Source organism: Numida meleagris, chromosome 1 (genome assembly GCF_002078875.1).
Source record: "Numida meleagris isolate 19003 breed g44 Domestic line chromosome 1, NumMel1.0, whole genome shotgun sequence".
Classification (NCBI taxonomy): Eukaryota; Metazoa; Chordata; class Aves; order Galliformes; family Numididae; genus Numida; species Numida meleagris.
The window spans coordinates 68769393-68796395 of record NC_034409.1 but is presented as its reverse complement, the minus strand read 5'-3'; the positions used below and the strand labels follow the sequence as shown (position 1 = coordinate 68796395).

Here is a 27003-nt window from a genome sequence, read left to right as displayed (position 1 = left end):
TCTCCTCTCCTCTCCTCTCCTCTCCTCTCCTCCTCTTTTTGTTTCCCTGTTGTCTAGGACCACAAAGCTTGAATACAGCATTCTACTATAACTCTCATAAAATTAACTATAAAAGATCAGGAAAAAATAAAACCAGATGAACTGGTTTTAACATACCTGGAATCTTAAAAAAAAAGGGGAGAAAAAGGCAAAAGCTTGTCTTGAAACAAAGAGTATCAGGTTTTGTGGTTTTTTTTTTTTTTTGTCTCTAAATTGAGGGGAATGTAATTCCAGTAATACCGATTGTAACAAAGTTACTGGAAGTTCATCTTTTAAGCACTAGGCTGGAACTCAGGAGAGCTATGTTGTGCAGCATAGCTCCAGATTTTGCTACGTGGCTGAGGCTGTGTAGCACCTGCTTTGTGCTTTCATTTCTTTAAGAAGTATCATTGGGAAAAATCCACCTGAATTGGGGAGGCAAATAGCTGCAGTAATGATGGTATGTCCATGTACATCTTGCATTTCTGTGCAGTGCAGTGGGGTAGCACTGGGCTCTCAGACTCTCCTTGAAGATGGGAAGCTGTTTGTTTACTCAAGTTGCAGGATGTGTAGGGAGTAACAGCAATGAAAACTGGTCCTATAAAAAGTAGGTATTGTTACTTGAGAGAAGTATGTGTTTCAGGTGTTCTGAGAAGACACGTTAATTATAGATTAACAGAAAATAATAGTTAACTTCTTGTCCTGTGAGCTGAAGTTCCCATATTCAAACTAAAATCTCCTTCAAAATACAGTATGATTTAACAGTATGGAATTTTTTGTAATTTTTTTCTTCTTTGTATCTGATCATAGTATTGTAAACGTTACCCAAAGAGTTATCACATACAGTGGGCCATAGCTTTAATTGTAAATGTTCCCCACTGAAATGGAAGTAAACATCTCTGCGAAGTGGCAGGGTTTGCCTTGATTATGTACTGAAACGCTTTCTCCTAGGAAAAGCAAGCAGCTCAGGGCTGTGGTTAGGGAGCATATCAGTCAGTGCTGTGGGTATATACCAAGGAAAGTTCGTCTGCTGATGGCCTTTCTGTGGACAGGTTTTCCTCCTACGAATATTGGAGGAAGACCCATTATTGCTGTGAAGGGAGGAGGCAATGCAATTGAAGTTGTAGTGTAACAGTGTGCAAAACCTGACGTTTTGGCCAATATACCAGAGACCAAATGGCGAGTTTGAAGAAGTAAAAACACTGCAGATTAGTTTGTGGCTTGAGAGCCAGTGCTATCACAAACTGCTCTGGGGGATGCAAGTGCACAGTCTTACTAATCTTTTTGGCACCATTAGCATTAGATAGCTATGCTTAACTGGGCCTGATTATACCTGAGAATGCTGCCTGTTTTATTTTGTTAAGTAATGGGAGTTCATTCTTTGTACTTAAGAAGGACTTGGCCAGTCTTTACTCAAGATTTCTCTCTCCTCTTTTGTTTCAAGATGTGTTGTTACTGTTTCAGTAACTCCTCACTAAAAGTGGTGGATGTGTTAAGCTGAGTCTCATTTTGCTCCTTTCTGCATGAAAGAGAAATTCCATTGAATTGACAGTTTTGAAAGTGAGAATATGATCTGCCTTTGTATCTAGCATCTTCTATAGAGAAGTTGTAAGCTTGACACTTGAATTTCCATTCATAAGTATGGAAAAGATTTAGAAAACTTTTCTTGTCACATGTGATGCGTGAGACTTCCCACTCGCTGTTGTGGGTGGAAGGGCTGGAACTCACCCCAGGCTGTTAGCAACTGCAGATGTAAACTCAGTCTTGGAATGAGATGGTGGGTAAACAGCATTGTCAAACAGAAGCTGTCTGCTGCTGACCTGACTTACTGGCTGAAAACCCAGGCTATGACTTCTGGTTAGCATTCCACAGCTTTCTCTGCTGATGTTTTTGTGACAGTAGTGAGGGAATGACTAGGTTCCACTGTATTTAAAAATGACATGCAAGGTTGGTATAGTCAGCAGGGTCACTTAAACATTCATACAGCGTTTCTCATGTGACCGGGCCCCAGCTGGTGGGTTAGTCCTCAGAGAGTGCTTGACAGCCTGTGACAGTTAAATGTGGAGGGCTGATAATTTAGCATCTTTGACATCTGTAAATCACAATTTGTGTCAGGGAAGAGTTTCATATTATAATGCACGTACAAACCTGTATGTTCTTGTTAATCTCATCATGAGATTCTGATTGCTAATTAATAGTTTCCCCTCCCTTCCTCTGGAATGTGAGATGAAAATTAATAACATTTGTGAAGGAAAATGTATTTCAAGTCTAGCTTTTAGAGCAGTAGCTTATCAGGACCATGCAAGGCTAGGTGTCTTTTACCACTTTAAAAGAAGGCAGATTTGGATGAATAATTTCAGTTGGAGTTTCTCAAGCCTCAATTTCCAATCTATAGGGCTATCATGGACCCCCAAATCCTGAAAGTCTCGAGTTAGCAAATTTCATGAGATACAGTTTGTTGCCAATTAACAATTGAACAGACTCTTTAAAAAGGACCCCTTGGCTCTCTTTTTGCCCAGTCTCTTGGATTGCAGAGTGTCTGGGGACACCGATTACTTCTGTCCATGCTGCCTCAGCCCCAGCTCTACTCTCATGAGCTTGGAATGAGCTGCAGGGCCTGTAGGTGGAGGCCATTCCTGTGAGGAGTGGTTGGCCCACCATGGCAACAGCCAGGCCAGGATCAAGGGCCTATACCAGCATCTACAGGTTCCTTGTGCCACCTCCATCTGTATGTCTTTTTTAAAATTATATACATTCTGTTTTGTTTGGTAGTGTGATGATGAGCATCATTAAAGACAGTAGGCTGCATTGGGACCTCACTGACCAAAATGCTGTGGGACCATGTTCTTGTCTGTGCCAGTGCGCTCTTATTATTGCATTCTACTGGCTGCTAGCATGGGAATGTATTCTTCAGCTGTCTTACTTACTTTGTCATTGAATGTGGGAATTGTGACAGGAAATGAAGCAAAAGTAATCAAAGTGCCTGCAGTGAATGTAGAGCAGCTTGGTGGCAACTCACATGGCAGAGGCACCCAGGGAGCAGGCAGGCACAAGAAGGTCTGCAGGCTCATGCTCTGCACTGGCCAGTGAAAACATCTGCTCTCACATGCTAGAGCAGAGCTGCAACAGTATATATGTTATAGCAGTCCAAGCCTTGCAAGGGACACTGGTGCTGTGAGGCAGCCAGGAGCTGCTGACACTCAGCTGTGGTCAGCTGGGTGCTGGGGAGGCGAAGGTGGAGTTCGCTTTCTGTGATATTGTTTTTGCTGCTAGTTTTTTTAAAATCAGTCTTAGAGAAGGTACATGCAGAACTGAATGCTGTGTTAGACCCTGTGATAGCTTGTGGCTGGATGTCTATATAATCCATTGTGTTATCTACGCCAGAAGGAGCAGGGTAGCGAGATATATGGCAAAACAGAAAGTGAGACAGCTTTTTCAAGGTTTCAAAAGCCACATGCCTTCAGACAATAAATCTGTAAAGCTGTGTTGCAGCAAAGAGTACTAACAAAGCAGGAGGGAGTCCGGCACGTAGCAAGATCGCAGAGAGTCAAGTTGCAGAGAGGTTTCTCAGGATGGGAGTGGTTGACTCAGATATTCTATCCCCTTCTTTATGGTAACATTGCCATCAAATTGTTCTCCGACTGTGCTTGAACATTGTCATATTCAGGCCATTTCCGTAAAAGAAAATCAACCAAAGCATACTTACAAATGAAGGAAATGTCTTTCAACATTACTTGTGAGTATTTCTTTCATTCTTCTACAGACTGCCTTTTCAAGGTGTGTCCTATGAACCGATATTCAGCCCAGAAGCAGTACTGGAAAGCCAAACAAGCCAAACAAGGAAACCATACAGAAGCAGCACTGCTGAAGAAACTTCAAGTAAGAGGCATCTATATTTGCAATCTTATCTCAATCTACAGGCTGTAGCGTAACAATGGAATGAAAAAGAACAGTAACAAGTCCCTTGTGAACCATCATGATGGGTATTATGCCACTGTAGCAACCTTAGAGTCATAGAATCTTAGAATGGTTTGGATTGGAAGGGGCCTTTAAGATCGTGTAGATCCACCCCCGCTGCTATAGGCAGGGACACCTCCTACTAGACTAGATTGCTCAAAACTCTGTCCAACTTGGCCTTGAATACCTCTGGGGAGGGGGCATCCACAAACTCTCTGGGCAATTTGATCCAACCTTATATTCTAATTTCTTTGCTCTCCTATTTCCTGACTGGCATTTATTGCCCCTGCCCTGTTTTTCATCTTGTTGATCTAAGAGTTGAGCTAGGGGTTGTGCCTTTCTGCTGTCAAACTTCTGAAAGCAATACTTGCTTATAAAGTACAAATACGCAGTTAATAGAATCAAGAGTGAGCTCTGGTTTAAATGATGTGATTATTTTAGAACTCCTTTCCAGGAGCTATGCAGAGACATGGACTAAGAGGTGCTTTGCATGCTTTACTCTGGAAATTCCTCAGAGTTGCAATTTGGGCAGATTGAATGTCCGTGAAAAAGAGCTGGCCTGATGTTATAATTGGACGCATAAGGCTAAGTGAAATGCAGTGTTGTCAAACATGGTGGCTACAGTTTAATGTCCAGTAGAGAAGCTGTCAGTGCTTCCTGTTAAAAACAGCAATAAAGGCACAAGATAAGTGGCTAGAGCTTGCTACGTAGCAATTAGAGCAAGAAGCTGAAATTTGTTCTGTGGCTGTATTTGGCCCTTGATCTTGCAGTATGTGACCATTATATATAAGCCAGTGTATTTGTAAGTAATTAAGAAACAAGCAAAAAGAACGGTGACTGGAAGAAGGTAGCCATAGGCCCTTCTTTTTCCTCCTCTGGGATGAAATAAAGCACATGGAGTTACCTTCCTTGTTCGAAAAATTTTAAAATAGTGTACTAGGTTGTGTTAGCATTAATTTCAGGTGTGATCCACAAATTGTGAATGAGTTTCTATTTTAGGTAACAAAATGATTTCAGTTGGTTATTGTTCAGAAAATCATACTGCAGGAAGAGACAGATGTGATTTTTTTCAGTGCAGCAATGGAGGCAGTTTTATTATGGCGCCATTTCCTTTTTGCGCTATCTTTTCCAGAAGCTGAATCCAGGTATTAAATTCAAAAATTTAAAGAAACAATCATTCTTTTGCAGCATGCAGCAGAACTGGAACAAAAGCAGAATGAAAGCGAGAACAGAAAGCTGTTGGGCGAAATTGTAAAATATAGCAATGTCATACAGGTAAACCTATTAAAATACATCCACCTTCTCTCAGAGCTGAAAAAGAGAGAGTTGTTTCGTTTCAAGGTTACGGTGAAAATGAAACTAGGCACTGTAATCTGGGTTGTCAATGGTCAGATAAACAGAACTTGGTAAAGTTTACAGTAATGTGCTTTTTGTCTCATTTGAAGACTACCAGAAGTACTTTATATTTGTGTTTAAATAATGTACCATTATATGCATTTTATGGGTAATTTTTGTTGTTGCAGTCTGGAATCTGAATGTCAATGGGTATGTTATGTGTTCAAGATTTATTTCTAAATCATACTTTAGAGGTGCTTTTCGGTTCCATTTAAATAACTGAAGTCATTTGTGCTTTATGACACATAAATGAGACAGAAGTTATGTTCTTGAGTGCAGTACAACTTCCCTGTAATGGATGAAGTTCCTGAAGATAACACTATTATTGACCCTTGCCCTGTCTGTGTAGTACATGCTGTAAAAAGGATGATGGAATATAATTATCTCAATTTGATATATAGCATTTGTTTTCCTAGCCTGCAGTATACTTACTTTGATAACTCTCTTATAGTTTTATCTTGTCTTTGCTTATGTGTGTTATGAAAAATCACTATAATGTGAAAGCCTATGCCTGCTCTTTGGCTGAGGGAGAAAATGCAGAACCTATACTAATTTTTAAACTTGTAATTTGTTTACAGCTACTGCACATAAAAAGTAACAAGTACCTCACAGTCAATAAGAGATTACCAGCTCTGCTAGAGAAGAATGCTATGCGAGTGTCTCTGGATGCTGCAGGGAATGAGGGATCCTGGTTTTATATACAGCCATTCTGGAAACTAAGGAGTGAAGGTGACAATGTACGTGGAAATACTGAATGTGTAAGAGGGAAAAGTCAGAACACTCCCAGAAGATACGTGTTTTCTTTGCTACTGGCATAAAGTGTTCAGAAAAAAAAAAAATTAAAACAGTGCTTTGAACTGTTAGCATCAAATTATATGGTCAGGAATCTGAAATGATGCTGTGTTCATCTGAGCCTCTGCTTAGCTGCATTGGGACATTTTGCCAAGACAATCTATTGTATGCTGGTTTACATTAGAAGAAAGGTGTTTTTTTTTTAAGAGCCTTTAGAGTCCATTTAAACTCAAATTCTAGACAAAATTCTGTGGAAAAGTAAGCAGAGAATGTCTCTTGAAAATACATGTTCCTTTATATCCCCTCTTAACACAAGAGTGGCTTCTGTGACTGATACTGGGTTTGATAGTCTGGAGGGTATTTTCTGGGTAAATATTAGTGGGATACTATATATTAGTAAGGGCAAGAATACATAGGAGAGCTCTTTGCTGTAGATCTGAGATCCATACTTTGAGGCCAAAACTCTGTTCTTCATTCAGTCAGCTGTGGCCTAAGTGCCCACTGTGGAAAATTCAGATCCACCTGTGAGAAGGCCACATAATAGACTTGTTTGGTTCTATTTTATAGACATGTCTGGAAATGTTTGCCCTTGTGAAAGAGCCTTTACAGGCTTTTTTTTTCACAGACAGGAGTGCGTGTATTCTCATGTATTTTCTCTCAGTAACTTTGTAGTTACACAGCTCTTGGGTTGCTATCCAGGATGAGGGTGGTTGCTTGCAGTTCCTTTTGTCAATATGTTGTGGGGAGGAGAAGGATTGTATTCCCAGATCATGATCAGAAGCCACTAAAGTCACAATCTTTCTCTGTAATATATTCCAGAGAAAAGGAGCAAGCATGAGTAATCCTGTGGGGCATCTCTTCATGGTTTTTCATCTAGGCAAAAGAAGTGTTGTGGATCAAACCTTAAGCTGATATTCCTTCCCTTCTTAATAAAGAAAGAAAGTGACTTTTTTTTTTAAGGTTTTTGGCTTAATTTCTTAGAATAACATTCATTCAGCATCTTCTTAATTTGTTGTGTCTGGGAAATAAATGCATGAAATGCTTTCTAGGGTGAAGACCCAGGGTTCCCATAGTGTGATCTGCAAAGCCATTATGAGCCCTTACACTTACAACAGAATGCTCTTAAGCCTTAAAAGTCATCCTGAGTGTGGTAGAGTTTTTGATATGATTTGACACAGTTGTGGGGACACAAGAAATGTGAGGATTTGAAGCAATTTTGCTTGTCTGAAAGTGGAGTATATCGCTGCAGTGATCACTGTGGCACTATACTCCACAGGTGGATCTCTGCAGAGCTCCTTCCTGCTGTTTCCTGTGGGTATTTGTCAAGCTGTGCACTAAAAATGTTGTGTGGGAAATTGTCAGGTTTTCTCAGACATTAATGGTCTCTTTTGGACCTGCCTGCTACTTGTTTTCTGTCACTAGGAATTGTTCCCTTTCTGAGCTGTGAGCTCTCCATTTTATTTTACAGAGGGAAGTCTCAAGACCCAGGTTTTTCCTCCTTCTTCTAGGCATAAATAGATGTTGATAATTTTCTTTGCAAAATTCCAGCACTAAACGCCAGACATTTGGTAGCTTTCTCAAAAATGGTCTGACATGGTTCCACCTTTTCAACAGACACAGAAACCAAGCAGCTACTGTTAAGATGGGCAGGAGTAGCAAGTGGTGTGGGAAATCCTTTATTTGCCTGTCACAGAGCTAGAGAGGCTCCACTCTTGCAGCAGCTCCTTCCCTCTCAGTTGCTCACAGCTCATCTGATACCACATAAGCTGGGGCTACTTTGGCCTCCACTAAGTTGTCTTTTAAAATACGTAGATTATTTGTTTTATGGTTTTCTTCTTCTGACCTCTTACTACATGAAGTTAGGTTGATATATCAGGTCCTTACTCTGTTTAGAAACTTCTATGTTTGTTTCTTTTGCCTTTTTTTTTTTTGTTTGTGTTTTTTTTTCTTCCTGTTCTCAGCTTCTGTGCTATAAAAATGAAATTCCCTAAGAAAACAAATTTTAGAAAGTCTTTACAGAATCTGTCTCTATAATGGTATAAGCAAATATCTATGTACTGCTTGGGTGACTGCTACTGTGTGAGATAATGCAGGTGAGGTAGGTCCAAATATATCCTAAAAGAAAAGAAGGTCATTTTTAGGGGGAAAGTTGTGATATAGGAAGTCATGTGTATAAGTTTTCTGGTAAGTCATTGTGGTTATTTAGCTTTGTGAACTATTTTAAAAATAATTTTTCTGAAGATGGTTTAGCTTAGCTTCAAAAGCAACTGATTCATTATGTAAGTAATGAAAAAGTACTGTCAAAATTTTACAGTTATTGGCATAACTCTGCAATATTTTTTGTCTCTCAGCTCTCTTTCAATAACAGATTTGACTGATTAAGGCCAGAGCTAGTTCCAGTTATACTGAAAAGCAAGATTTGTATCGATAGCATCGATTAGCTCTGCATGGATTGCATTTTTGGTTGTCTGCCATTTTTAGTTGCTTAAAAACTTGATCATGCAGGATGCTGAGGAAGGTGGTCTTGAACTTGGGGAATGGCTGCCTAGCTATGGGAAAGTTAGAATGGCTTAGGTTGGAAGGGACTTTAAAAATCACCTTGTTCCAAACCCCAAAAGTTCTACTAAATCCTCCCTGTCTTTGAAGTATGTAAGCAGTATGATTGGCAGGCATATGTGCTTATAACACAAAATTGATGAAGATGGAGTGGCAGAGCCTTCAGTGTGCCTGGTAACCTATGTGGACAATTAGTCCGAACTGAAAGCCCTGTTGCTGTATCTTTACAGTTCTTCACAGCTAGTATAGCTTACTGTGACAGGCAGTCTTTGTGATATATCACACCTGTACTACATTATTTTCTCTTAATTCTTGATCGCAGTGTAGCCGTAGCTGTTAGGTGGACTTACTGAGTTTATATGCAATCAAAGAATTGCTCTAGGACATGTCAACCCTGACCCCCCCACCTACAATGTTTTGCAGTGGATTTTAACTGTGGCTCTTCCCACAATCAATGTTACCTCTCCACCTAGTCACAGACAAATAGGGTTGCATAAATTTAGAACTCTGCTGCATCCAAGACTCAAGGATCTTGTAAGTTTATTTTAAATTCAAAAGCTGAATTCTCATTGGCTTCAGTTCTCTGGAATTTTATTATCTAGACCGGAAAGACTAAGAGTTTTGTCAAAGCAACTGGGAATTAGTTCCTCAAAAGCTATGTGTCATTTGCAGATTTAAGGATTTCATTTGTATGTGTGAGGAAAGAGTCTCTGTGATCTGTCAAACTATTTGCTGACAACTGATTTGCGGCACACTGTTGCTGGCTGTGCTCACATGTAGCTAGGGTAAAGAAGATTGCTGTTGATTCTAAGTTTGCTGAGGAAAAACTTGGGAATGCATTGCTTTCTCTTCTATAATCTCTGTATCGAACAATTCTGCAGACAGAATTGTGGGCCTATGGGCATGTGTGCATATGAACGTGCACTGCCTCCATTGCTTTGGGCATGCAGGAGCATTATCTGGAGCCAGAAATGAACTGGGTGGGAGATGTGGGCATGGGCAGGGAATAGGAGGAATTCAAAAGAGCAGAATTGCAGCTTGCCAAAAGCCACTATATGTAAGAAAACAGGATTCTCTCTTTGTTTTCATGTTCTATATCACTGGTGGAGAATGCATAGGGAACAAGCACTGTTGAATTACCTTTGTACCTTCCTTCCCAACCTCTTATGGAGGCTGGAAGCAAAGAGAAAAAGGAGGCAGATGAACATAGGCTACGTCATTGCTTCTGTGGCAACTGATGTAGCTAGCCAGCACCGAGGGCAATTACTGATGTGGACTTGTAGCAGGGTAGGACACTGAGACAGAAACCATGGCCCCACGTAATGGTTCCTTCTCAGGTGTGTGTCCAGAGCAGAGTAGCTGTGTACTTGTTCTTTCCTCTGGTTGCTTCCATGAAAATCACAGAATGCATTCTAAGATACCTTCCTCCTGCTCCCTATTTAATTTTTTTTCTAATGGGATGCTCAATGATGTGTTCTCTCACTGTTGTTATAGTCCAGGTGTACTGTCAGTAATTTTGAAGTCGTGATTCCACTTTGCAGGTTGCAAGCCTGATGGTTTTTTGATTAATGAATTGTCTGGTCTTAACTTCTTAAAACGGTCTGTAAGTAATGACTGTGTGAAGCATGGCATGCAGGAATGTGTTGCATAAGTAAGGTACTGTAAAGGCACCTTGTCACCATTATTTGGTTCTGATAGTGTACTTTTTCTTGTTACTTGGATCAAACAGGATTGTTACCTGTAGTCTGAGCATGATGACACTGTCTTTTGCTACTCTTTATTTTAGCTGTGTTGATAAAGAACAAGCAACCTTCTTTTTCACCCCTGCAATATGTGGGCCAAATTCATCTGCACTGACGTTACACAAGGCTGAATCAGGCTCTTCTTTTTCTTGTAGGAAGTGTGCTGATCAATGCAGAACATATTTTTGTTTGTATTCCTAAAAAAAGCATGGCTTTTACAGCTTTTCATATAGCAAAATCACCTTTAGCCACTTCTTGTCTTCATGTGTGCGCTTAAAATTGCTGGGAACAATGTAAACAAACCAGAACACCAGTGCCAATCAATCTGTATTGATTTTTTGCCCTCCCCAGGTATCAATAGAATTCTCCATATGCACATTTCAAGCACTTTTTAGGTCAGAGACAATTTCATATATTGTTTCTCCCTGTCTATATACTTAAAGAATTCCAAGGGCATGGGACTTTGCATGCAAGGAGTCAGCTAGGAATTTGTCTTGTAGACAGAAGATTGCTTAGCTGATGTACCTGGTACCTGTGCTGAGCATGGAGTATCATTTAGGGAGTAACAGGAAAGGGGATGGAGTGCACCTCTCTGAATTTCAAGTTGTCAATGTTCCTTCTCAGGTTGCAGTCTTACAGTCTGAATCATAACTCCTGAGCCTGTCCTGATGTTTGCCAGAAGATGGCATACAGAATGAGGAGTCACTGGGCTAAAAAGTCTTGTCACAGACAAATTTCTAAGGCCTCTCTGAAATGAAAGACATTGATGGAGTAGGCTGTCTTACAGCAACAGAGGGAAAACAATTCTGCTGTCTTATTACACATTATTTTCTAAGCTTTCTCTGCCTTGTGACTGGCAGTAAATATGGGATAAAGACTACCTAGTGTAAATTGTAGATTTTCTGATCTGCTCCTGGAATTCATAGGTTCATACCTCTATTTCATGGACTTGAGTATCTGCTGAACTGAGTGACGTGCTTACTGAGAATGTGAGGACTCGTTAGTGTCATGTCTTGAACCCGAGCAATTGCAGAGGCACATGAGAACAGAACTGGCCAAAAAAATATTCTATTGATGTGTGAATTGTGTGCAAATAAATTCACCAAGTGCTATTTCCAGAGCATGCAATTGAGTCATTTTTGAAAAACAAAGCATTATTTCATTTTATTGGACAATTACATAGGTCTAAATTACATTTTCTTTCTGACTTCCAGGTTGTTGTGGGAGATAAAGTTGTACTGATGCCAGTCAATGCAGGGCAGCCTCTGCATGCTAGCAACATTGAACTTCTAGATAACCCTGGCTGCAAAGAGGTGAGTTCATCAGAGGAGAGGTAACTGTCAATCTAAGATGTATTATGCTGTGTTCTTTTCTGGTAGCCAGAATGCCATCGTAAGATAGATGCCAGTATTAAAACACTGGTTCCAGCTTGGCCTCAGAAAACCAAGATGAAATGTGTTTATTCTTGGCACAATTCTTCATGGCACTGAGAGCTTCATGAAACTTGCGTGAATTTCTGAAACCCTCACTGATGTAAGACTAAGTCCTCTTCCATCAGCTATTTAGGTCTTTGGTTTGCTGTAAGTAGACAGAATACCATTTTGCCCAGTGAGTCTTCTCCAACATCACCATCATTCTGAACCCTAAAGAACATCAGGATGTGTGTTAGGTACTGCACATACCTGGAACTAAGCCACGTTCCCTGCTACCCTAAATGTGGCGTGTTTTTATAGATGAGTAGAATGTTTCACAAAAGAAACCAACAAAAAAAACCCTAGCCTTTAAAATCCAATCATGGATATTTTTTCCCCCTAAGGTAAATGCTGTCAACTGTAACACAAGCTGGAAGATAACATTGTTCATGAAATTCAGTAGTTACCGAGATGATGTACTGAAAGGAGTAAGTATGATATATATATACATATGTACAATGTTTCAATTTGAATAATTGTGCCTTATTTGACTGTAGAGAAATATTAAATGGTGAAAAAGAAGAAAAAAATTAGGACTTTATGGAGTCATCGGATATCCCTTCCTGCTGTCCCACACCAGCTAGTGTATTTTTTCTTTGTGTTGTTATCTTACTAAGTGGAATTGTCTGGATTGTGCCAGTTTGCAGCCTCTTCCCTCTACCGCAGACAACGGAGGATCCTGGATAAGAGATGAAGTTTAAGCCTAGAATGGAGTGTGCTTTGTACAGAATTGCTATGGTGTTTCAGTTTAGGCCAAGGTACCAAAGGAGGTCTAACAAGCTGGAGAAGGGAGTAAAGCATGAAAGATGACAGTAGCTGTAGTAAGACAGCTGATGGTTTGCTCAGCTTTGTGACTCCAGGTCACTTGTATTTTCATAAATATAAATATATTTATAAATATAAATATTTTCATAAATAAGCAAATTTCATTTGTTCTCACTTATGCCTTACTAAATCATTATCAACTGGCTATTTTTTGTTAGGTATTGTGGTAGGTATTGAGCTTTGGGGAGAGACAGAAGGAAGCAAAAATGGTGCTACTGGAAGAAATATGGAAGGGACATTGGTTTTGGTTGCGGAGAGGAAGGGATAAGACTATTATATCAGAGAACAGCAAAATAACAGGTGTTTTATAGATCGCAAATGAGATTGAGGGGGTACTTGTAAATACATTTCCTGTGTTGGAAAGGAGGGGCAAGGTGGATGGGCAAGGCAAAGCAAGAAGTTCCTGTTGTATGTTTTGAGAAGTTGAGACTGTGGAGTGGGGTGGATTTGAGAGAAACTTTATGTATGGGACCAAGAGTGAGGAAGGTTCAGAAGTGAGAGTCTGAGTTGTGGCAGGAAGGCCTAAGAAAAGGCTGGAGTTGGGGAATGACTCACACAGAAAGTCACCTTTGGATTAACTATTCATTGCAGTGCTCTGAATCAAATTTTATTTTCACAAAAGGACATGGATGTCATGCAGGAGTGAATTATTGCATTTTATACACAATTTCCAGATGCATAACAAAGATTGTATGTTCTGAACTTGGTCCCTGCTCCAGCACCTGGCAACTAATAAATATTTTCTTTGCATCAACTATGATGACATCACTGGAGCTAGTACAGATATTGAGTCTAGCAACTTTGCCTTCCACTTAATAATGCTTCTCTTTCATATTACTTTAGGGAGATGTTGTTAGGTTGTTTCATGCAGAGCAAGAGAAGTTTCTGACCTGTGACGAATATGAGAAGAAACAGCATATTTTCCTTCGTACTACGTTGCGTCAGTCAGCCACCTCTGCAACAAGTTCTAAGGCACTGTGGGAGATAGAGGTATTTTTTCCCTTTTCATAAATATTTTAGTACCTGAAGGCCGGAGTTCAGTAAAAATACTTTACCACAACATGAATCATTCATAGCCTCTTGATATCATCACATACCTCCTCATAACTATTATTATTTTATGAAGCAGTTTGTGTAGGATGAACACTGAAGAGATGCTTTATTGCTGTGAGCATATGGAGAGAGGATGTTTTTTAGGTATATTTGGCTGCACTGAAATGATGAAGGGTCAGATTCAGACTTGACACAAATGGTGCAATTTTATCAAAGCCAATAGAATGACACTCATGTATCGTGAGTTCTGAGTGCTTAAATTTGACTTTTTGTGCAATATAGAATATTGAAGTTGATGATGACTGACAAAATCTCACAAAAGTGAATGAGTCTGTTTTTCTGCAGCAGGGCACATCAACATCTGTTTAAAATTAGGCTGACTAAGGTTGTCTTTGCTGAATGGGATTAGCAGATACATTAATGTTAACTAAGGAACATTGGAAACTGAAATGCCTCACACTCTTGCCATTGTAGTAATGTAACTCCTGTGTTCAAAAGTTCTTACATGTTGAACTAACTTTGTGTTTTTAATACAAAGTGCTCCTCACTTGGGCAAGTGGTAAGTTTTGCCTTCATTTTTTTTGTGTGTAAGAAATGTATTAAATATGCAGAGTATATTGCACTTGCAGTTATTTGAGAGTACGCCTTATGAGAGATAGGTACTGTTAGATTTGAAGGCAGCAAGTAGCCTACAGCTCAGTCATGGGGAAAAAGAAAAAACTTGGGTTATTTCAAATGATATGGAGATATTTAATCACTTGAGAGAAAATTTATCAGAAGACCCCAGTGTTATCAAAAATTGAGTTGTTAGAAGTGGTGAAACACTGGGGGTTTGAGTTTTGCATAGGTAGTACTTATGTAATTTAAAGTAAAATTGGGCTTACCATGTTCGTAGTAAAAAGATGAATGAAAATATGGAAAGTAATAGGAGGCATATTTTCTGTCGCCTGGTGAAAAGGAAATGTAGTTAGTGGTTATTTATGGTGGGCTTAGTGTGAACACAGAACACCTCTGTGTGTTAGACTGAGTTGTAAGAAATGTCAGTGATATAAGTATGATATTGAGAAGCACTCTTAAAAATCTGTACTTCTTCTTACAGGTTGTCCATCATGATCCTTGCCGGGGAGGAGCAGGACAGTGGAATAGTTTGTTTAGATTTAAGCACTTGGCAACTGGAAACTACTTAGCTGCAGAGGTAAGAATGTCAATTAAACATGAGGTTGTGTGCTACCTAACCAATTACAATACATGTCCTCCTAATTCAGAACCACTGTAGTAGATAGCTCTGTGAAAAGATCCCACACCAGGTCTGAACAGGGAAAACGGAATGTGCACCGCTATGTCACAGTATGGCTGTAAATTTTCTGAGCTACTGTACACTGGTAGATGAGTTCAAGACAACATCTAACCTTAATTTCCACTGTACCATTGAATTTTGAATCTGCTATTAGTCATCATGATGCCAAGGAAAACAGAGAATCATAGAATGGTTTGGGTTGGAGCTGACTGCAGCCAATTCCTTATTCAGCAAGTGGTCCTTCCATCAAATCCATTTCTCTCCTTTTTGGTGACCAGAATGTCAAACGTTTTGCACAAGTCCAGGTAGCTGATGTCAATTGCTCTTCCTTTATCCACTGACGCTGTAACTCCATCATAAAAGGTCACCATGTTTGTCAGGCATGACTTACCCTTGGTGAAGCCATGTTGGTTACCACCAATCACCTCATCTTTATTTTCCATGTGCCTTAGTAGGGCCTTCAGGAGGATCTGCTCCATGATCTTGCCAGGCACAGAGATGAGACTGTCTGGCCTGTAGTTCCCTGGATCTTCTTTTTATCCCTTCTTGAAAATGGAGCTTATGTTTCCCCTTTTCCAATATGTGGGAACTTCACCAGACTGCCATGACCTTTCCAGTATGATGGATAGTGGCTTGGCAACTTCATCCGCCAGTTCCCTCAGAAGCTGGGGATGGATCTCGTGGGGTCCCACGGACTTGTGCACCTTCAGGTTCTTTAGATGATCTTGAATCTGATCTTCACTTACAGCAGGCAGACCTTCCTTATCCAAGTTGTTACCATTGCTTTCTGCAACTTGGTGGCATGGTTAGAGCCCTTGCTGGTGAAGACTAAGGCAAAGAAGTCACTGAGCACCTCAGCTTTCTCCGTATCCCTCATGACCAGGTCTCCAGTTTCCTTCCAGGGAGGGCCCACATCCTCCCTGACCTTCATTTTATTGTTGATATACCTGTAGAATTTCTTCTAGTTCCTGTTGATGTCCCTGACTAGATTTAATTCTGTCTGAGTTTTAGCTTTCCTAACCTGATCCCTGGCTGCTCCAACAACTTCTTTGTAGTCCTCCCAGGTAACCTGTTTCTGCTTCCACGCCCTACAGACTTTCTTTTTGAGCTTAACTAAGTCCAGGAGCTTCTTGTTGATCCACAGAGGCATCCTGGCACTCTTGCCTGCCTTCATTTTTCTTGGGAGGCACTGCTGCTGGGCTTGGAGGAGATGGTCCTTAATACTGAGCAGCTTTCTTGGGCCCCTCTTCCCTCCAGGACTTTCTCTCTACCATATTTGTATTTTAAATCCTTGGATTTGCTTACCTTTCTGCTCTTGTTTACCATTGATTCTTGTTCTGTGATCAGTCAAATATTCTTCTTTTCTGGCTCAGACAGCCAGTTTTTAGAGTGGAGCTGAATGTAACAGTTGAGCTTGATCAGAGAAGTCTATGTGTAGACATTAGAATAGATACTCAAGACTGCTCTAATTCAGGAATTGTCAATCCTTTTTTTCTTGCAGGCTCTAGAAAATGTTTCTATAATACTGATCTCTCTGTGTTGGTCTCTTCATGGCCCAAGGCATCTTTGTGTTCTCTAGAAACTTGGGAAGGAAAAACTTGTCATATGTTGGTTTAATGGCTTTTGATGACATGCTCGTGCATTGTGATTACAGCAGGTTTGTCTGGTTGCACAGTTGTCTTTTGACTAAAAATTGGAATTTAAAAGGGTTTGAAGAAATCTTTACCCCTTTTAGTAGAATAGGAAGTGCAGGAGGAAGAGAAAGAAAATCTTACAATTCATCTGATTATTATCTGGTACTTAGTGTAAAGGCAAAATAGTGTTGTGACTCCACAAAAGAGCAGCTTAATATCTTTTAGGACACATCATTGTCCTTAAAATAAAGTAGATCTCTTGACAAGCTGGAAGAGAGCAGACAGTACAAACTTTGTGAAATGGGAGAGCCTTGGATTTTTGCCTGGTTGCAAGAAGCTGTGAACTTTCAAAGTTGTATCTAATCTGTATTAGATCTGGTCTGTGTTCAAGTTATATCAATAAGATGAAAAATAGTTTTTTCCACTGATTTAGTTAAGTTTGTGTAGGATTACCTTTCTGACTTACGCTTGCAAGCACGAGTGTGAAAATTTACAAGAGCCAGTTGTAATCACTGTATATTAGAGAACCCCTGAAAAAAGTCTTTCTCTGACTGGATTGAGTTAAATTTGCAGCAGTGCAACTTCTGTATGTAGACAAGTCCTTTGTATTCCCAGAGTGCTGCTTTCACTTTCCACTCCTGTCACAGCCTACATTGATTTCAGAGTAAGAGCAAACAACTGCATTCATACTTTTACTTATTTCTAATTATTTCAAAACCAATATAAAAACACAAGCAATTACATTATTTTCCATGTAAGACTGAATGTAATTTGGATCTTTTCAGTGGTTAGGGTAGTAACTCATAGTGCAATTTAAAAATCTGATAGTGGTGAAATCTCTGTCTGAGAGAGTGAGGAGCATCATCCCTTTAAAGGCAGTGGGCCAGCATTCCTTTACTAATGTTCTCTGCACTGCTGCCTCCATGCTGCAGCAACATTCTGGCTTATCTGAAGATAGCTTGCTTTATTGTGTATTTAATACTGGTTATCGAATGGCAACCAGTACTCCCAGTTCCATTTTTTCCTAGAGAAAATAGATAAGAGATGCTTCTGCTAGGAAGGCTTTATTCAGACTAGCTAGACTGATGGAATCAGAAAAGGTACGTTTTTTTCTCCATTGTGCCCTCTCAGTGCTGAAGCTTGCTGACTGACTGATGAGCTTCCTTCTCCTATACTTTATCTGCTCAGAGATTTTCAGGAGAAAAATCATCAGGTGAAGAGAAGTCACACTTCACTGAATGCAGAACATGAGCTTAGGAACTTTCTACCTCTGGAAGGGAAATCCCCATCAGGAAGACTTGTAATGTTGAGAGTGAGAGCTGGAAAAGCATTTGGGCTGAACAGGAATGATATGCTTTGATTGGGGAGACACATTAGCTACTGTATCTATGAAGTGTAAAGTACCCACTGGTGGAGATATTAAAAGTAATGCTGTAATAAAAACCTATGAACCGTATTTTACACAGTTCAGATGTCAGGCCCAACACACCACCCAGACATCTACGTCAAAGAATTATGAACAGGGAAGTAGAAACCAAATGTGTGTGAGCTAACTTTAAATGATTTGGGCAAAGCTTACCAAACTCTTATCTTTACTATTGCAGCACAGGAAGATTACTCATGGTGTGAATTATCAACGGTATCACACGTTGCCGTGACTTGATTTTGATTAAGCTGCCATGATAAAAATATCTGGAGTGGAATAATAAGTACAAATAAGTAAACGAAATTCATGAATCTTTTAAGTATTCTGTGGTTGGCTAATGATACAATTTATGTTACGGTCTGAGCAATTGTAAATCAGAATTTATCACTTTTTACAACCATCATTTTCTTACTTCATCTTTATGTAAATTAAGGTGATGTTTAGCACTGAGAATTCTGCAGTGGAATCTTGAATAGGTGAAATCTCACACAATGAGCAGAAGTGTCCTTCACCAGAGTGCTCCCTTTTGCTCCTCTGCAGTTAGGTTTCTATGTTGTAGTAATGCTGTGCCTTCTCTTCCTCTTTCAGGCTTCTTGTGCCAGGTGTAAATAACTGATCAGCCTAATTTGTGACTAAGTGGGTCTGGCCTCTGTAGCCAAACGATTTCACTGCAGCTTATTAAGTCCAGGGGATGGTCTGGGGACTAAGGAGGTTCAAGCCACTTACTGCAAGGAATTCAGAAATTTTCAATTAATAAACTTACAGATGTGTCAGTGCTACAGTAAGTAGTTTAAAAAAATAAAATTGAGGCAGTACTGTTATTCAGTGAACAAAACATGGAAGTGAGTAAATCTAATTCTTTTAAACTTGAAAGAAATCGGGATGTGTAAGTCCTACGTTACAGGTCCCTAAGAATCACAGTGACCCAGCTTTAGGTACCTTTGAAAAATTAAGGGTTCTCCTATAGCCTGAATTCTGATGCAGATGCAGTTGTACTCTTTCCTTTAATCCCCTTTCCACTCAGTATTACTTATGCTGATTTTTGTCAGTATGCTTTGAAGTTTCATAAGACCTATTAATACCATAGACCATACTAGTCTGGCTGAAGCTGAGTCATCCTGAAGGACCATTGCTAAAGGAGACTCAGTGGTAGGCATTTGCTAATTGTACGTTGCTGCACTGTCATTCCCCTGTGGGTATGCTCTGACACATCAGATGCAGGTAGGCTCTCAGCCCGTTACTTAAGACATGAGATGGCTATGCTGAAGAAAGCGTTTCATGTTTTGTGGTAAGGCTTGGGACATCTGGAATCTGGTGGTGATGTCTCTTCTGTGTCTGACATTTGGAAATCTGAAGCCACAGGCTCAGACATTCCAGAAACACTGAAATCATTAAAAGGTGGAACCGAGTATTCAGCTGAGAAATTCTCCTCTGCTTGTTCTTTGGGGACAGTGGGAGTTCTGCTGTTAATGTCAAAAGCACTTGATTTTGCTAAGTGTTGAGCCAGATCTGTAGCAGGAGATTTAGACACTAAGCCACCAGCTAAGATCCAGTCTGCTGAGTTTTATTTTCATCTTCACAAAGTCAGCAGTCTTTTAGAAAAAGATCTGCAGAAGATTCTTATTTTAGTCTTGGCTGCAGCAAAATGACCCAACTTATGTTGAAGTTTTGTATTTTTAAAGAGGGACTGTACTGTTAGGTGAAAATGGAATGTTTCAAAATAACAAAGACTTTTCCAGCATTTTTAAAGTCTCTTTAGTGCATGTACCACATGCAGAATGCACTTGCATCTGTCCCTGTATGTGTGTGAATGAGCTGCTATTTGCTTGAACAGCCTTTCAAGTGCTGTAGGTTGGGACCACCTGTGCTGTGCCTTTCTCGTCACTGCACCTAACCTTTTCAATATTCTCATCACCTGGATTGTTCAAAGTCTCTTTGAACTGAGTATCAACTTGTTGACTGTACTCCAACAGAGCGTGCACCTTTAATGTTATTCTCCATGTGTGTAACAGCTCCCAGTTCTGTGATTTCAGATAAGCTATACTGTAACTAGTAACACTTGCTGTATGGAGATGCTAAGCAGAAATGTGTGTGTCCATGCGTACATGTATGCACATACAAGAAATGCAGGGTAAATGTCATTTCATGTTCAACTTCTCTGGTGAGGTGGATATTGCTAAAATAATCATGAAATACATGTGCAAGCATCAAACCACATGCTAATCTCAGATATTCCAGTAGACAGATAAACCAGAGTGCATTTCCTGTGGAACATTGTGAACATGTACATAGTCGTAGACGGTGCAGAATTTGTAAGGAAAATTGTGGTAATTCTGTTTTACTTAGTTGAATAGACTAAGACTAGAGCTATAAAGGTACCCTGGGAAGATAAGGCAGTAAACCTGCTGAGGTGATTGTTTTGACACTGCATTAACTATACGATACTAAATTAATTAAGATAAAGCAGATAAAATGGCAGCTTTAAAATTTACCATCTTTAGTTCTAAAAAAATTGTCATCATAAACAAGTGATCAAATTACAGTGTCTTCCAAGAAACTGCAAAGAGTATTGGTGCTTGGAGTGTGTTGCTGTAACATTGAGCTGTTTCAGCTAATTCTTTGTAAAAGATAATAAATGCCCTGAAACTCTTCTAGACAAGGGAGAGAAGGCTGAGAACAGGCTGGCTGGCCAGTGTGATAGGATGAAGCAATAAGCTCAGAGGTAATGGCAGAACCAAACATACTTTTCTGACTTGTACTGTGGTTCATTTACTAAAACAAATTGTTGCTCATACAAAGACTCTCATTCAGTAAAGTTCTCATGAGTAGCTTTGTCTTTAAATTCAGTGGAATGTAAGCATATATGTGGTCAGAGGTCAAGGGTCTTTCAGATACTGATGCGTTTGGCCTTCCTCTACAATTTTCCATTGCACAGGCATCTCCAGGACCTCTTTGACCAATGGAGGACTGAAGCCTCAGAGACAGCAGCTTGTATCTTCTGCATGTGAATATGCTTTGTAACAGCTTATATAGGATAATGGAGCTGGAAAGGTCTTTGACACATATCCTGCTGATGGTAAAGTTATCAGGATCACGGGGAGGGCCAACAAGGCTGACATCCTGGTGGGAATCTGTTATAGACCACCTAACTGTGATGAAGAGATGGATGAGGCATTCTACGAGCAGCTGGCAGAAGTTCGACAATCGCCAGCCCTTGTTCTCATGGGGGACTTCAACTTCCCTGATATATACTGGAAATACAGTACAGTGCAGAAGAAGCAGTCTAGGAGGTTTCTAGAGTGTGTGTAAAATAACTTCCTGATGCAGCTGGTAAGAGAGCCTACGAGGGAAGGTGCCCTGCTAGACCTGCTGTTCACAAAGAGGGAAGGACTGGTGGGAGATATGGAGGTCTTGGGCAGAGTGACAATGAAATAGTAGAGTGCTTGATTCTCTGTGAATTCAGGAGAGGGGCCCGCAAAACTGCTACCTTGGACTTCCAGAAGGTGGACTTTGATCTATTCAGCACCCTGGTAGGGAGAGTCCCTTGGGATTCAGTCCTGAAGGGTAAAGGAATCCAGGAAGGCTGATTATTTCTCAAGAAGGAAGTCTTAAAGGCACAGAAGCAGGCTGTGCCGTAAGATGTGCTGACGGGGTCGAAGGCTAGTGTGGATGAACAGGGAACTTTTTGTGAGTCTCCAGGAGAAAAAGAGAGTCTACCTTCTGTGGAAGAAGGGACAGACAACTTGGGGAGAGTACAAAGAAGCTGTTAGGATGCATAGGGAGAAAATTAGAAAGGCAAAAGCCAAGCTTGAACTCAACCTGGCCACTGGGGTAAAAGAGAACAAAAAACTTCTTTACGAGTATATTAACAATAAGAGGAGGGATAAGGAGAATCTCCACCTTTTACTGGTTGCGGCAGGGAAAGTGACCACTGAGGATAAGGAAAAGGCTGAGGTTCTCAATGCCTTCTTTACATCTGTCTGTAAAACTCAGACCAGTTATCTTTCGGTACTCCACCCTCTAAGTCTGGGATGGGGAGCAGAATAAACCCCCCGTGGTTCAGGTGGAAACAGTTAGAGACCTACTACTACACCTGGACTGTTGCAAGTCCATGGGGTCAGATGGGATCCACCCAGTAGTGCTGAGGGAGCTGGTAGAGGTGATTGCCAAGCTGCTTTCCACCGTATATCAGTGTTGCTGGTCAACCGGAGAGGTCCTAGAGGATTGGAGTCTTGCCAATGTGACTCCCATCTACAGGAAGGGTCGTAAGGAGAATCTAGGGAACTACAGGCTTGTCAGCCTGACCTTGATGCCAGGGAAGGTTACGGAACAGATAATCTTGACTGAGATCATATGGCATGTGTGGGGCTTCTGGGTGTTCAGGCCCAGCCATCATTGTTTCATGAAAGGCAGGTCCTGTTTAACCAACCTGATCTCCTTCTGTGATCGAGTGACTCGCCTGGTGTCGGCGTAGTCTACTTACACTTCAGCAAAGCCTTTAACACTGTCTTCCACAATATTCTTCTGGGGAAGCTAGCAGCCTGTGGCTTGGATAGATGCACTGGGTAAAGAATTGGCTGGAGGGCTGGGCCCAGAGAGTGATGGTGAATGGAGTTAAATCCCGCTGGCAAATGGTCATGAGTGATGTTCCCCAGGGGTCGATATTGGGGCTTGTTGTGTTTAATGTCTTTATTGATGACCTGGACGAGGGGATTGAGTGCACCCTCAGTAAGTTTGCAGATGACACCAAGTTGGCTGGAAGTGTCGATCTGCCTGAGGGTAGGAAGGCCCTTCAGAGGGATCTGGACAGGCTGGATTGCTGGGCTGAGGCCAATGGCATGAAGTTCAACAAGACCACGTGCTGGGTTCTGCATTTTGGCCACAACAACTCCAGGCAATGCTACAGGCTTGGGGCAGACTGGCTGGAAGACTGTGTGGAAGAAACAGACCTTGGGATATTGGTCAGTGCTTGGCTGAACATGAGCCAGCAGTGTGCCCAGGTGGGCAAGAAGACCAATGGCATCCTGGCTTGTATCAGAAATAGTGTTGCTAGCAGGAGTAGGGAAGTGATCATCCTCCTATACTCAGCTGTGGTGAGGGTGCACCTTGAGTACTGCGTTCAGTTTTGGGCCCCTCCCTACAAGAAAGACAGTGAGGCCCTGGATTGTGTCCAGAGAAGGGCAACAAAGCTGGTGAGGGGTCTGGAGCACAGGCCTTATGAGGAGCGGCTGAGGGAACTGGGATTGTTCAGTCTGAAGAAGAGGAGGCTCGGGGGAGACTTTATCACTCTCTACAGCTCCCTGAAATTAGGTAGTGGCAAGGTGGGATTTGACCTCTTCTCCTGCATAACTAGTGTTGGACTAGAGGGAACTGCCTCAAGTTGTGCTGGGGGAGAGTCAGGTTAGATGTTAGGAAAAATTTATTCTCCGAAAGAGTAATCAGGTGCTGGAATGGACTGTCCAGGGAAGTCACCGTCTTTGGAGGTGTTAAATGTTTAGATGTTGTACTAAGGGACATGGTTTAGTGAGGAAATATTGGTGATAGGTGGATGGTTGGATTGGATGATCTTGGAGGTCTTTTCCAACCTTGGTGATTCCGTGATTCTGTGATTCTAAGTCACAGAGCTAAACCTGTCCCTTATTCAGAGCAAAAGTAGCAATCATCTGATGTGCATCCCAGATGTGTGCCCACTGGAAAACTCTTCTGGCTTTCTTATTGGGTCTGTTTGCTTCTTCGTGCAGAACTCTTCTGGATCAAGTCTGATCAGAGTTTTGTTCTAAGCTCTTTTTTGTAAAATCTCACATGAAACACACTTTCAGCGTTGGGGCTATTTTAGCACTACATGCTTAGAGCATTCTCTTTTGACGGTAGGAATGATTAAAGCTGGTTGACCTGGGAAGTACTGGATTAGATATGCATGAGATGTCATGACAATTATATGAATATTCTAAGCTGAACAGGAAGAGCTGTCCAAACTCCCAAAGATGTAGTTCAGTGATAAGAGCACTTCAGTGACAATGTAGGCTTGCAGAAATGTCGTGTTTCTGCAGGTTTTCTGTTGTGGTCCCATGACACGTTGTGCTGGCACAGACTGGATCATGGAAGGGAATGTACAGAGAATCAGATTGGAGATAAGGTGTGGCTGGGGTAGATGAGTGGGAACTGCTAGCATCAAAACCAGCATCAAAGGCCCTGTACTTCACCTTGCTGTGGGGTATGTAAACTGCTTGCTGAGAACTCTTGAATTAATGATCCATAAAAGCTCTTCATTTTCCTCTTGTCTTTCCTGAATAATTTCTTCCAATATCATTTCACTCTGCTTTTCTGTCAAAATTGCCCAGGTTTCTCTTCACTTTAAATTGAGAACTGCTATAAATCCTGGTTTACTTTCTTTTAAATGGATTTCTGTATTACGTCTCCCTCGGTGTTAAAAATACTAGCCTGCCATATGATATATATCGCTGTAATATGCATTTATCCACGTGGACAGAGCCAAACTGTTTATAATAAATTTAATCCTGTTGTAATGATCACTTGGTTTGGATCATAGTGAAGATAGCCAAATGCACATTCGAGTTAATATTGATGGAAAATAATACTTTCCTGCCTTCTGAACAGGACATAAGGAAGTGGAACTTGCTGTCACAAGAGCTGAAAACAAAGCATTTAATGAGATTTTAAGAAAGATTACATATTTGTATGAGTAATAACATCCTCAGCATTAGCTGAGATGAAAAAAATGTAGAAGGAAATCAGTTCTTAAAGTGGAGGCCGTAAATCGGGATTAACCCCTTGGAACCATGGAGAAATGTCTGTAGTTTTAAGGACTTTTTTCTTTCTTTCATATTCTTAAACTGTGGTGGAAAATGGGGTACTGCGTAGAACGGTGTTTTTTTTTTTTTTTTAAGGTAACTGAGATTAAATGTAAGAAGGCCATAATTTAGGCCTTTTTATAGCCTGTTTTTGGAGACTGGAGTATTGGCAGAGATCTTGTCTGTTCAGGAAGAAAGAAAGGTTTGTCCATGGTACTTTTTAGGGTAGCAAAGAAGCAAACCTTTACAGAAAAAACATACTTCTCTTGTTACACAGCTAACATAGAGGAGAAGAATATAGTGGTGAATTCTGTGTGTTTCCTTCTGTCTTTAGAAACAGTAAGGAAAATAACTGCATAAAAACGGCCTTTTACTGAGATGATGCGTGGGTACTGTTTGCTTGATAACTGTATGTAAAGTGTAGAAGGTACCAGGAGATGGCAGCATCCACCAAGGCCTTTGTGCATCTGCTCACGCATTTAGTTTGTTGGTATTGTGGGACCTCCTTACCTGAAGATTGCTTCAAAATCTTCCATTTAAGTCGTTTTATCCCCAGTGTTTTTGTTAAATGTTAATGCAGCATTCTGATCATTTCAGCCTGTTGTGCTCAGTGGTTAAAGGATCTTGCAGGAAAAAGGCATGCCGAAGTGACAGAGTGAACTCAGCGCTGTGCGCCCTATTTACATTTTTCACTGTCTCATAGGAGGCTTCTAGTTTTGTTTTAAAGCTCTGTAAGGACCGCAGAATGATTTACAGTTATGTGTGAAGAGATGGAAGAGATCCAGAGACTAAGGAGGAGAACGGATTACTGATTTACAGAGCCAGTTTGACCTGTTCCACAGGCTTGGATATGACTTATTAAAGTGACAGTTAGGAGCCGTTCCCATAGGAGAACCAGGGCTAGATTTTCAAAGGTTTTTGAAGACCTTGGGAATGCAGCTCAATTTCTTGGCCTGACTTGTGTCAATTTTGTGGAAATTAGGAACAACACTTGTGTGTGTCAGTGTGCATATACCTTCAAAAATCTGGATATTTGAGGAAGGGTTTTTTTCTCAGTTAGCTGGTTTTGCAGTGGTGATCCACGAGCCTGTATTCAGCTAGGACTTTTCAGTCCTGCCTGAAGTTGGCTGCATTTGAGCAGTGTTTGTATGCTCATGAGCTTTATGAGGAAAGGAAGTGTGAAGACATAAACACAATATTTATGGTCATGTAGTAATTATAAGGAGTGCTTCTGTTATTAAAAACACAACAACTGCTGGTATTACATTTTGATGTGTTCCAAAATAGCAAACACGGTCAGTTCTATGTTGCATTTTATTTCTTATTACTTCAAGATAACTTGAGAAGCTTTTATTAAACTATATTTGTACCACTTTTATTTTTGGTGCTTGCTGGAGATTTAGAAGGTTTTATTTTTAATTTTTTTAACTGTAAAAATTTCAGTGATTTCTAATTCAGTCAGCCCTAGTTATTTCTGGGAGGGCTGCTGAAAGTCATATGGGATATTAACATTCAGAATGCTTTTTCATATGGCACATGTTGACATAACCACTCCTACTGAGGGTATGGTCCAGCATTCAGGTTAGACTAAAGGATCTTTTACATACTTTTCTTCCTTTTTAATTCTTTTGCAGAGTGAGATATTGCTATGTGGGGCTAAGCGTTAGTGGTCAGGTTCTCTACGCTCAATCTTAGTAGAAGTGAAGGGATTTCCCTGCCAGTAATCTCTCCTGGCCTAAAGTAGAACTACATTCCTAGACAGCTCTAGTTTTTGCCACCGGCGTGTGACCTTTAAATCGGTTGTGAATTAGGCATACCATAAGCATTGGCCTGCCATTGCTACAGCACTAAAAATGCCTTCAAGATGACCTATCCTTTCTTCTTACAACAAGGGTGAACAGTTGGGTCAGAAAGGTGTCAGAGCTGATTCTTGTTCCCCTTTCTGACTAGCAGATAGTTCCCCCTCTCAGGGGGTTCGCAGCACTGTCAGTGGCCACTTAACTTGGCTTGTGCCTGAAGCCAAC

At 40.7% G+C, this 27003-nt stretch overlaps 1 protein-coding gene across 9 annotated transcripts in view; it reads left to right on the top strand.

Annotated features, from left to right (window-relative positions):
- Positions 1-27003, top strand: part of ITPR2 (inositol 1,4,5-trisphosphate receptor type 2) — a 313815-nt gene that overhangs the window by 40129 nt on the left and 246683 nt on the right. For all 9 annotated transcript variants that reach the window (XM_021392091.1, XM_021392096.1, XM_021392086.1 and 6 more), the window contains exons 3-9: positions 3782-3897; positions 5164-5250; positions 5949-6107; positions 11675-11773; positions 12277-12360; positions 13601-13747; positions 14910-15005. In XM_021392091.1, the coding sequence (XP_021247766.1) occupies positions 3782-3897; positions 5164-5250; positions 5949-6107; positions 11675-11773; positions 12277-12360; positions 13601-13747; positions 14910-15005 (788 nt within the window). The remainder of the gene's footprint in view (positions 1-3781; positions 3898-5163; positions 5251-5948; positions 6108-11674; positions 11774-12276; positions 12361-13600; positions 13748-14909; positions 15006-27003) is intronic.